An 11,933-nucleotide genomic window follows, 5' to 3' on the forward strand; every position below is an offset into this window, starting at 1 on the left:
GTGAAGTTAAACACCCAGGACTTGCTAAACTCCAAGGGGAAGAGGAAGCTCCGTTACTCCAGTGTTTTGTTTCCACCAGCAATCACCCCGGGACACACACACATAGAGCCTATTCGGGACCCCCCACAGCTGCCCATCTCCCGGTTGGAATGCAAAGAGCAGGAATACGTTTCCTCCCGTTTTTCCCTCTGATGGACACACGAAGGGGATGGATCCCGTGCGAAACGCGGAGCCCCCATCGGTGTGAATGGACGGCGACGGACGGGCACAGGGACCGCGCGGCCAACCCCGAGGTGACCAATGGGGCGCGGCGCCGCAGGAAGGAGGCGTGGCCTTCCCGAGCTTCCTTCCCTCTTGTCCCGCCCCACGTGTTCGCTTTGTGCCGTGCAGCTCTTTCGCTTTCCCTTTCCCGTCCCTTTCCCTTTCCTCTTCCCGTCGCTCCCGTCGCGCTCCCATGGCGGCCAGGCTCGGCTTCGGGGCGCAGGAGGACGAGGGGTGCTTCTGGGAGTACGACTCCACCTGGGAGGAGGAGGAGGAGGAGGAGGAAGGAGAAGAGGAGGAGGAAGAGGATGGCGGCGGCGAGGGCGAGCTGGAGGCAGCAGCCGAGGAGGAGCCGCAGGATGAAGGCGAGCAGCCGGCGCTGAGCTGGGCGCAGAGCTGCTGGCAGGCCCAGGTGGGTCCGGGGGTGCGGGGTCCCCGTGGTGAGGAAGCTCCTTCTGTCCCGGTCCTGCTCGCTGCAGCTTTCCTCCCCTTGGTGCTCAGCACAGGGGTCGGTACCGTCGGGGTTACAGCGACCCTCGGGATCGGCTCAGACACTCGGTGTGCGAGTGATGCGCACCCTGGATCCTCCCCAGCCACCCCCTCCTGTGCTGTCAGTGCATGTGGGCTACTTCCCTGCTGTTCCTAATTTACTATCAGGAACTGGAGCAGCTTAAATTACTTCCAGAAAGTAAAACATTTTTTTGCCCTGGCACTGATTTATAGCATCTAATTTTGTTCTCATCTCCATGAAGAAGAGACGTCACCTGAGGCCCGTTCAGAAACGAGCCCTGGGGTGGTGAAGGCAGAGGTGTGATGTGACTTTATGAGCCCTTAAGTTCCATTAGACCACCATGAGTTGGGTTTTAATATTTCTTTCCCCACAATTCCCTGTGATCTGGATACTTTATTCTATAAATACAAGTTCTGTCCCACATCTGCCTGTCCATCGTATCCTGATGACCGCTGGATTTGATGTTATAACATTGATGTTCTTCAGGTGCTCCTTGGTGTGAGGGTCTTTGTTGGTGTCTTCATCCCTGAATGGTGACCTTTTCTAAGCTCTTTGCTGCTGTCCATAAGAAGCCATCACATAATGTGTTTTTTCCCTAGGGAGCATATTTAGAGCAACTCTAAAACCAAAATACCCATCAGTGTTTTAAAACCTGCAGGTATATGTGCAGCAGTTACAGTAAGTGAGGTGATGCTGCCTAATATGAACAGTTGTGCCTCAAAATAATCTTGGTTTGAAATAAGAAGAACCTGTTAATCTTACCTGAGGTTCCTGTGTTTAGCATCAATGTGTTTGATGTGGAGTGTCATTGATTCCTTCTACAGCATCGCTTTGGCAAATGCAAAACCTGTGTGTCTGTTCTTCAGTATTTCTTGGGTCAGTCAAACCACACTGATTTTAGTCCTTTAACTCCTCCCCTTTCGGAGAAAGGGAAACTGATCATTCACTTGAGTTTCATTTTGGCAGCACATCCCTATTTGACTATAAATAGGCAGATAAAACTTTCTAAGTAATACACTTGTAAAGGAGTTTAATGTTAAGATTTAAATTTTAATAAGCATTAAGATGTTAAAATAACCTCCCTTTAAAAAATGTAATTCTCTGCAACACAGTATTCCAAACACTCGTGATTCCTATAAAAATACACACTCTATACTTTGCATTCCAACTTTGATTTTATTTGCAGCCGATGGAGATGCCCATGCGTGTCTCTGCATCCTTATGGAGTTTGCTGCAGGGAATGTGGTGAGGCCTTGGCTGTGCACCTGGGTCTGTGAAAGGGTCACAGGTATTTCAGGTGGAATAGTTGTAAAACATAAAGAAAGAGGCAGAGATTGCCTTTGAAGTGCCCTGCATTGTTTGAGGGCACCCTGGCAACTTCCTTCTGTGTTCTGGTGGTGTCCACATGTTCTAATGCCTCCACAACATTCACATTGTTCCTTTTTAAACCACTTTCTTCTTCAGATGTTTTTGTGTTCTTAGAGCTGCTTCTGGATTGTGACCACTCTAAAAGCAAGGACCAGTTTTCACTCCAGTGAGTGGACTCCTCCAACTTTGCCTTACAAAGGAGGATCCTTGTCCCTGTGCCTTGCAGCCCTTGGAATACTCTGCATCTTTAAAGAGCTCTTCCATCAGCAATGCACACGTATTCACCTCTGCCTGACAGTGCCTGAAACATTAAGGGCAGTGAGATGCAGAAAGAAACAGTAAATTCTATGTTGTCCATTAATGCCTTTACACCCTGCCAAAGGCTTGAATCAGTTTCCAGAAGTAGTTCCTACTTCTGCTTATATTGCACTAACTCTTGTTCTTCTCCCCTCAGCTTTCATGGTGCATTCTGTTGCTGAAGCTGCTAATGTTTTCATTCAATACTGAGGTTAGAAGGTTTTATTGTTCTTCTTTTCGCTGTGTGCTTTCAAAACCAACCCAAAGTTCTGCTTTTATCTTTGCATTTCACATTGATTTGCATTCACAAATCCTCCCTGTTAGTGGATTGAAATTCCTGCAGGGGTGTCTTTTCAACTCTCTTGCTTTTTGGGGCTTTTAGTGGCTTAGGAGTGAGCATTGAGAAGCTTTGGGTTTGTGCTCATTTTATAAAGGCCTTTCTAACTTGGAAAGGTTATGTTTCTGTGTGGCTTAAATAGTTTATAGAGACCCAGAAGCAACACCTGCTTAGAGGGAGGGCTGAGCTTTGCTCTCTTTGCTTCCTCATCTTGTTCTGTTCCATGCTGGCTTTCAGGCAGAATGCCTTTCTCCTGGATCTGGCTTCTTCCTAGATAAACCATACAGCACTTTGCATCTGTCTTGGTATCTGTGCTTACTCTGCAGCAACCCAATTGTGTTTCAGTCTACTGTTAGCCTCTCCCACCTGACTCTTAGGGGATGCTATTTTACAACATGAGGTGTAAAGAATATCTGGAAGTTGATGCTTCTGTAGCTGTTCATGAATTCCACTTGTATCAGGATTTCATCCTTGGGGTTCAGAAGTCAACAGCATCGATGAATTTGAGTACTGAACCCCAGCCTCTGCTTACATCTTGAGCAAAAGAATGGTATTGATCTGTTCTGGCTGAACACATTTCATAGTCTTGTGTTGGCAGCCACTTGCTTTTTTAGCTGGGTAGCAAAGCTTTTTATAGGTGGGTGCATTTCTGCACTCTGGGTGTGTTCTGGGGATGGACACCAATGCTTGGATTGGGCCATGTGCCTGTGGGAAGTTCTGCTGCCTATTTTGGTCTATGTTGTCATGGATAAAATAGAGATGTGTTGCAATACAGACAGGCAGTATTTTAGGTCGTCACAAGTTACTACATTTAAAAACCAACTGTTTGTGTGTAATTCCTGTCCAAAAGTAGGGGGGAATCATAGTGTGTCTATGATTAGTAAATGTATGTTGAAAACTCTGCATTGATGGCTTCCCTCTGGATAAAGGTTTGATCTCCCAAATGGTGTGCGTGCTTCATGAAATAAGTATTAACAACCAACAGGGCAGCAGAATGGATGACTTTATTATAAGGCATTACAAAATCTAATCCAGTTCCTGCCTTAATAATTAATGAACCAGTGATAAGCATATACTAGAAACTGGTTTTGGTTTAAGAAGTAGCTCATTAAATTAAAGATTAACTTGGGATTTGCTGCTTCTTTCTTCTAAGTGTCTTAAAATGCTTGTTTTGCAAGAGCCTGCCCATCTTACTCCATCTCACAAAGACCCTGCTCTTGCTATGAGCTGGTGTTGAGCACTCTTAACTGCACTGTGCTTGGCGTTGGAAGCATCCTTGTATTCATGAGCAGTCTGGTTCACTTTGATGGTTCTGCCTTGACAGGACACTTTAAAGCACATTAACAGTTTGGGCCAAGATGCTCCAGCACTCAACAGCATAAAACTTGTGAAGTGTACCAAAATCGCTTATTATTGAACTGATGCACTGTAAAAGCGTGTTTGAAATGAAGCCATGCTTCCAACTTCTATTTCCATGGAGTTCAGAGGAAGAAATGAAGCTGTTCTCTGTGATTTCTGTCTAAATGCTACATTTGGGATGAGTCTGGCACACGTGTAGTGGGGAAGCTGACACCTAATTATCAGGTGGACGTGGCACCACAGCTTTTTCACTATAGCAATTTGAATTATGCATAGAATCAAGTGATTTCAGCTGTAACTAGGTAAATCTGTCACTTGGCAACTGGTAGGGATCATGTGAGTCACTGCTGTGGGTATTCTTATTTCACTTGTTTTATTAGTCAAGTTTGGTTTCAGGATGCTTCAACTAAATGCCTTTTATTTGTAGGAGCCAAAATCGAATTCATCACCATTGTTTCAGAGGAGTTTTCAGGTAGGCTTAACATAAAGTTTGGTTACTTGGAGACATGAGCGATGATGAAGAGGATAATTGGCACAGAATTCCAATAAAATAAATATCTCATTGTGACCATATGGCTCTATTGTTGTGCACTGTCTGGATCAGCATGATGTTGAATCAGCAGGGCTGCTCTTGAGTATAGAGCAGCGATGAAGAAAACTGTTCCAGCGATGTCTGCAAGGAACGAGAATCTTGAATTTAAGGAATATTTCTACATCCTAAATTCATCAGTTGTAAAGTCTGATCTCTGTCTTGCTCAGACACAGACAGGCAAGCAAGGCTTAGTTTGTCTTGGTTTAAAACCATGGAGTTAAGGAAGAAAATGACACATAAAATGTTGGGGATATCCCATGAGTTCTGAGCATTTCTATGGGAAAGCCCAACTGGGATAAAAGATATTCATAAAACATGAAGACCTTGACTAATAAGACTAGAAAGAGAAAGAGGTTTTGGCCAAAGGAGGTAATGGGAATTTCTGGTAGTCCAAAGTTGTCTTCAGGAATGTAGAGAAAGGACTGCAGTGACAAACTAGCTGCTTTGGAGGAGTGGAAATTGATAGGCAGGGGAACGTGTGTAAGAGATGCCAGATTCAGTGGATTTTGTTTCTTTGGGTTTCCTTTAGAAGGCAGCTTTATTGTGGATCTATCTCTTTCCTCCAGTTCTCAGGAAGGCGCAACTGGAATGCAGCAGAAGACTTGCAGAGATACAGACATCAATACCCGGTATGGACTAAATGATGCTCAGACCCTTGTGGCTCTTCCTCATTGCATGCTCCTTTTAGGAACACATTCTAGATTTTAGGGCATCTTTTAGTCTTTACACTGACAGGCAGAGAGCCTTTAAAGGATTCATTTGTGAGGGGGAAGGGATGATGTGTGTGTGGGTGCATCAGAAACAAGCTGTTACTTCCCCAAACACATTTCAAGGATTTAGCTTGAAATGTTTAGGAAGCGTGAGGGAGTGCAAGGAGGAGCACTGAATAGTGCAGTGAATAGGGGCAGTGAATGCTGCCTTTTGAAAGAGTGCTGCTTGTTGATTTCTTGTTCTCATTGCCAGGATTTGATGGAATCAGAAAATGAGGAGGAAGAAGAGATGTTGAACTTAAGGTTTTATAAAAATAAGACTCGCTTTTTGCCCCAGGGTGAGTGCCTTGTGTGATAACTGATGCGATCTGCTGCAGTTGGTTGAACTGATGGCAGCATAGCTTGATCCAGGTGGGACACATGCTAAAAAACCCAAACCAAACAAAGCACCACCAAGATTTTCCCTTTGGAAAATGTCCTTGTTCCTGCTCTATGTTCCTTAATTTGCTTGGTGGTAGAAAATAAAGATGTTTTTCTAGGCTTGCCTGGTTCTCTCATTGGAGAAGCCAATACCTGTATGCAAACACCTTGAATGAGTGGCTTATTGTAATTCCTATTTGGCATCATTTCGTCTTGCCTGACTTCTTCCTTTTCTGCCCAGGTTTGTTTATTGAAAATCTGCTTGAATCTTGGTGGGACAACTATGAAGTTCTGGAAGAAAACCATTCTTACATACAGTGGTAAGCTCTCTGCTTGAATATAGTGTCTGTCTTTAGCTGTGCCTCTTAAGAGTCACTTGTATCTCTATTGCTGCATTCAGCTTCCCAAAAGACCCAGAACTGCTCTTTAATGAAACCTGAATCCACTTTAGTTCAATTGAGTTATATTCTTCTGGAAACAATGCACTAGAAAGCCTGAAGACACAGGTTTGCAGTGTAGCTGTGGCAGTAGATCTCAGTCATCCTTGGTTCTGCAGCATGCTGCAGAACAAGAGAGATCCAGATAAGCTTATAGTAAACTTATAGTAAACTCTTATAGTAAACTCTTTCTGTATCCATAAGGATGTGAGTTCTCCAAGAGATGTCTGTGATATCACAGTTTCTGGAATCTTTTTAGTTTAAACAAACAGGTGCCCTAGTTGGATGTCATCTTTGCTCATCTGCACTGAATATTCCTTTCCCTTCAGGCTATTCCCGTTACGTGAACCTGGGATGAACTGGTGTGCCAAACCACTCACATGTCGAGAAATCCAGGTACTTAAGCTTTTGTCTTTTGAGATCTGAAGGGTAATGGGATTTTCCTTATATTTGAAGTCTATAGAGGTTTTTAAATTGCTTCCTTGGGCTGTAGTGAGAAGGGAGCTCAGGTGAGCACTGTTAAGCATTCCTCTATCTTGTGCCTGCCAGTAGCTACCCAAGCCAATTAAATGCTTAGTGATATAGTGATAAAATAAGCCTTGTTTATGATTCAGGTGCAGGTGAAACCAGTGCAGGTCATTAGGGAGTTGCACCTTGTACTCATCGCCCTGTCTTGTTTCCAGGCCTTTAAGAAGTCCAAGGAAGTTATGCAAAGGTTTATCCGTGCTTATCAGCTCATGCTGGGATTTTATGGGATCGTTCTGATCAACGAGGAAACTGGAGAACTCAAGAGAGCAGAGAATTGGGCTGAACGGTTTCAGAACTTGAACCGGTGAGTGTCTGTCTGTGCTGCTGCTCATTACTGCAGGCAGGCTCTTTGAAGAGGAAAAGGAAGTCAAGAAAACCCTCAGCCCTTGAGGAATGGAGGCTTTTACTGATAGGAAAGTTAGCCAGTTAAAGTCTTTTTAACTTGGCTCAGCCTTTGTAGGTCATCATGCTCTCAGTGACTTTAAGTGACAAGTATAATAAGTAAACCAGCTGAGCCTGGTGCTCTTTTCCATCCAGTGCAGCTGTTAACAGCAGGCATTCTTCACGCTGCTCTGGCTGAAATACAAAATACAGACTTAGAGATGTTAACATTTGCTCTAGCAGAGCTTATGTTTTAAACCATATTTTAAGCAGGAATCACTGAGACATTGTCACAGGTAGGCAAGTGGCCTTTGGAGTGTTTGGTTAAACTACAAAATGGGAGTGTTTCCATCTGCTTCCCTGCTTGTTTATAAAGGTGCCTTAATGTGTATAAGATGCTTGGAGTCCGTGGTTGAAAAGTGCTCTGCGACTTGATGGTAATGGTTTTATATGATTGCAGGTCTCATCATAGAGATAGTAATGAGCTCCATATTCTAGTGTCTCTCATGATAGTAAAAAGGGCTCTAAAAGGACTGGGCATGCTCACAAAATGAAGACCAACTTCAGGGACAGGAGATTGGGCTGCATGGACCTGTGTGTCTGACCAATATGGTAGCTGTAATCTACTGATGCAGAAAGCCAGAACCTCAGGCTGCTGAGGTTGATCACCTCAACTACATGGAAAGAAGGGCTAGGAAGGTGCTGCTGAAGGCAGACAGCAGCAGTAGGTGCTTTAAAAGTAAACCCACCTGTACTCCCATCTGCATTGTCAAATAGTCTGTAATAGGTGATGGTCAGCAATGCACTAAATGTTTTGCAGACAGCTTGAAGGTTCATATTGACTTGTAAGGCTTTCTCTTAACAGCTTTGCTTCTCCGTTTCATTCAGGTTCGGCCACAACAACTTGCGGATTACTCGCATCCTGAAGTGCCTGGGGGAGATGGGATATGAACATTATCAAGTGCACTTGGTAAAGTTTTTCCTGACAGAAACTCTTGTTAAGGAGACGTTACCAAATGTCAAGAGAAGTGCCTTGGATTACTTCCTGTTCACCATCCGGAGCAAACAGAAGAGGAGAGAACTGGTTCACTATGCTTGGCAACACTTCAGACCTCGAGACAGCTTCGTGTGGGGGCCACACCACAAACTCTTGAAGTACAGACCCCGCTCTGCCAAGTCACAACTGCAGCAAAAGACTGAAGATAAACAGGAAACTCCTGGTAGGAAATGTGATGATTCTGTGGATCATCAGAACCAGTCTCCAGAGGAAGAACAGCAGGCTGGAGATGCTGCAAGCATGCAGCCTGAAGTGACTGATAGAGATGGAAAAGAGGAGATAAGTGAATGTCCTTTGAAAGGAGGAGGTGATGAGGAGGCGAAAGAAGCTTCGTTTACCCAGCAGGAGGAGGAGGATTTAAGCAGTGAGGCTGAAGAAGTGCAGGGTGCAGCAGAGAATGATTGCACAAAGGAAAGCAAGAAGAGAAAACTGGATGCAAATAGGGTACATACTAACAGTGGACCTCTGAAAAGCCCTACTGATATTGAAAACATTTCCCATAACCTGGGAGAATGTGCAATTGATGCAGAAATTCCCTCCTCAGCCCCACTCATAGAAGCAGAAGAGGACAAGGAAACACTGAAAGAAGACAATGCAAGCACCAAAGACCCAGCAGCAGCAGAGAGCACAGATGCTGCTGTGAAACGGAGGAAAGTTGATAAAAGAACAACGAGAAACAGACCATGCAACTTGGCCATAAACCTGAACATGGGGATCAAGTCAAATCCATCAGCTGCAAACACTGAGGTTGAAGAGGACAGTGAGAAAAATGCAGCTGTGGAAGTGGAGAGCGAGAGGAGTGGTGGTGATGCAAATGGTGGGGCTGTGGGACCCCCAGTTGATTCCAGGCTGCCCAAGTCTGGCTGGACTTCTCCAATAAGTGATGGCTCGGAGGCGAGTGGAGACCGAGTCACAGCAAGGAGCGATGAGCACCACTGCAACAGCACATTCCTGCAAGGGGAAAGTGAGGTAGATGGGGTAGAACAGCATCAAAAGGCAGAAAATGCGAGTGGCAAAGAGCAAGCAGAAGTCCCAGGCACGAAACATCCTCCAGAGAGTCTTAAGCAGAGCATTGCATCCCCTTGTCCTGAAGGAGACAGTACTGAGGTTGCAACACACAAACGGGAGAGCTCTGAGTGTGCAGCAGAACCTGATGAGGAGCAGGTAGCACCAAGTGACACCAGCACAAGGAGCACTTGAGCAAGCAAGGATGGCACTGCCCTAACTGCTAGGAGCCGGCGTGGTGGTTTGGGTAGCAGAAGTAGACAGAAGAATAAACTTCCTTTGGCTGATCCAGGCTAGACCCTGTCTGACTTCCACTCTTCAGCTCTTTTATGATCATCTGTAGTGATTTCACTGAGATCCAGCCCTTGGCTACCCTAGAGAGGAAAACTGATTTAGTCATTCCCGGACAGGCTGTGTCCTTTTCCTGGTTTTTACCTGATTTTCAGGACTATCTTGGAGCAACAGGGATTTTTGCACTTTGATTTTGGTATGTCCCCTCTTAAAGAGGCGAGGAGAACGGGTCTGTTCCCTTGTTTGAGCTAGTCAAGTTCTTATTAAATACATGGTGTTCAATGTAAGGCAGCATGACCTAACTTGCCAGAACTCTATTACCGTGTAACTTCTATTTGTTGTTTTGGAAGGCTGTACCTTCCCAGGGAATTTATTCCTAGTAAAGGTGCAGTTCCCCCAAAAGAGAAGAGTATATATATGCATTTCACATCACATAAGAGTATTGTTGCCTCTCCTCTGATAAAGAAAGTGGGTTTGACTTTAGGCTGGGATAAAATACATTGTCAAAACTGCTCTCTGACCAGTATTAAACCTCGAAGAGATACTGTTCTCTAGGGTGCAAAGTGCTGAGTAATGTGTTCCCTTTACCACCGCTGAAGCTGCTTTGTAGTGCTTGTTGGAGTCGAGTATGAATTGTCTGCTGCCTTCTGAGAGGAGAACCTTCAGATTTTGCATAGAGCTTTCCATTTATATCCAGTGTTGGTTCAAAGCTCTTCCTTCTGCAGTTGCCAAAATAGAACACAATATTTGTCACTGCATTTTTCAGACTTTGCTGTTAAGTTGCAGTGGTCTGGTGGGGATTTCTCTCTTCTCTGCATGATGTCCAATGTGTCGGATTTAACCCAGTTCTAGGAAGGGCAGGATTGTTTTTACCATTGGTGGTCAGTGAGGGCATGTTGGAGTGCAATGTGTCTGGAAATCACTGGGCTTTGTGGGGCAGATAATTGAAGCTTTAATTGCAGAGGGAGTGCTCATCTGCTTCATTTATTTACAGCCCTCAAGAATTAACTCAAACCTTGCCAACTACTTGCCTGCCTTAATGTTCCTGACCTCTCTGTTAGCTATTCCACCTGACTTACACAGCGTTCAGCCGAGTCCGAAGGAGCATTAAACAGTTTAGCACTTCTGCTCCTAGAGGTTTACAACAGGAGACCTGTTTCATGAAGCAGAGGAAACCATTCCCAACAGCCAAAAGGTCTGCACTTGTTTGCTCAGATGGTTCAGTTCTGGGGTTTTTAGGTGCTGTTTGGTTTGTGTAGGAGGTAGCTAAAGGTTTGCCTGCGTTTGCAGGGGGGGAGGATGCAGTAGCCTGTGCAATGCTGATGTTTTCCCTGTCTCTGCTACAGCTCTTAAGAAGCTTTACCTTTGAAGGAGTTTGATCTGTGATTTGTCTTCCCATATTGGTGGGTACTGATCCAGCATGCCATGTACAAGTCTGCAAGCCTAACATCTAATGTTCAGGGCCACACACATGCTGGAAAAAGGCTTTAATGTTTTTAAAAGACCACTTTTTCTTATGAACAGACAGAGTTACAAGGCCAATGAGAATACACTGAACTACAGATAGAGATACTTGAAGATGTTGAGTGAAAAATCGTTCATAAAAGATTCATAACAAAATTGTTAATTGTTGCTTTTGTACAGATTTATAGTAATTTTCTTTTTTAATGAAGTTTTCATTGTGAATACGTGCTCAGTTGGGGCATAGATCATCCCTCTTGTTAGGGTGATGTGTGGTTTGTCTTTGTGTTTAATGGGATTTCACTGTGAGCCCTGGTCTGAAGTGCTCAAACCAAAACCATTCCCGATCCTGATCAGGTTTGATTTTGGCTGTAGGTGTTTGCAGTGAGTTCACAGGATGTTTCCAGCACTCAGAACTGTATCACAGAGTCTGTTATGTTAATGTCACCTATTAAAGCATGACTTTGATGCGTACCAGTTTCTCCTTGTTTCATCTTTGAGGGTAGGACATGACCACATCCATCTACCCCACCACAGGACACAAGCACAGTGGTGTCTTTGTGGTGATGCTTTCTGAAGTCACTGTGTCCCTTCAGCTGTGCCCTGTCTGCCTGGGGACATGGGAGGAGATGAGGACCAGTCCATGATGAATCCTCCCAGGGTTCTTCTGTTGCTGGTCATAAGCAGGCTCCTGTCACAGCAATCCTCATCCCTGCCTTGCTATGAGCAATGTGTGTCTGAGGAACTGTGATTCTTTGCCTTCCCTCTTGCCATCAGTTGGCCTCAGTGTGAAGGAGGAGATGCCAGCTCTGTGCGAAGCTGCTGTAGTGACTGCGCTGCTCATCCTCTGTGGGGTTTGTGGTGTCTTATGAAACATTCAATTCACTTTGAAGACAGACACACACACTCCCTTTCTGT

The 11,933-nt window shown here is 44.8% G+C and overlaps 1 protein-coding gene across 3 annotated transcripts; it reads left to right on the plus strand.

Moving 5' to 3' along the window:
- Positions 1-373: 373 nt before the first annotated feature.
- Positions 374-11,489, plus strand: OGFR (opioid growth factor receptor). 3 transcript variants are annotated; one of them, XM_005146782.3, is made up of 9 exons: positions 374-673; positions 2,595-2,648; positions 4,561-4,605; positions 5,292-5,354; positions 5,689-5,773; positions 6,097-6,175; positions 6,622-6,688; positions 6,976-7,124; positions 8,090-11,489. In XM_005146782.3, the coding sequence occupies exons 1-9, from the start codon at positions 455-457 to the stop codon at positions 9,456-9,458; spliced, it is 2,130 nt and encodes a 709-aa protein (XP_005146839.2). In that variant the 5' UTR covers positions 374-454; the 3' UTR covers positions 9,459-11,489. The 3 variants fall into 3 exon arrangements, with proteins under 3 accessions (XP_005146839.2, XP_030902892.2, XP_030902893.2); XM_031047032.2 differs by lacking the exon at positions 2,595-2,648; XM_031047033.2 differs by lacking the exons at positions 2,595-2,648; positions 4,561-4,605.
- The last annotated feature ends 444 nt before the right edge of the window (positions 11,490-11,933 follow it).

This window comes from Melopsittacus undulatus, chromosome 10, assembly GCF_012275295.1.
Source record: "Melopsittacus undulatus isolate bMelUnd1 chromosome 10, bMelUnd1.mat.Z, whole genome shotgun sequence".
NCBI classification, from domain to species: domain Eukaryota; kingdom Metazoa; phylum Chordata; class Aves; order Psittaciformes; family Psittaculidae; genus Melopsittacus; species Melopsittacus undulatus.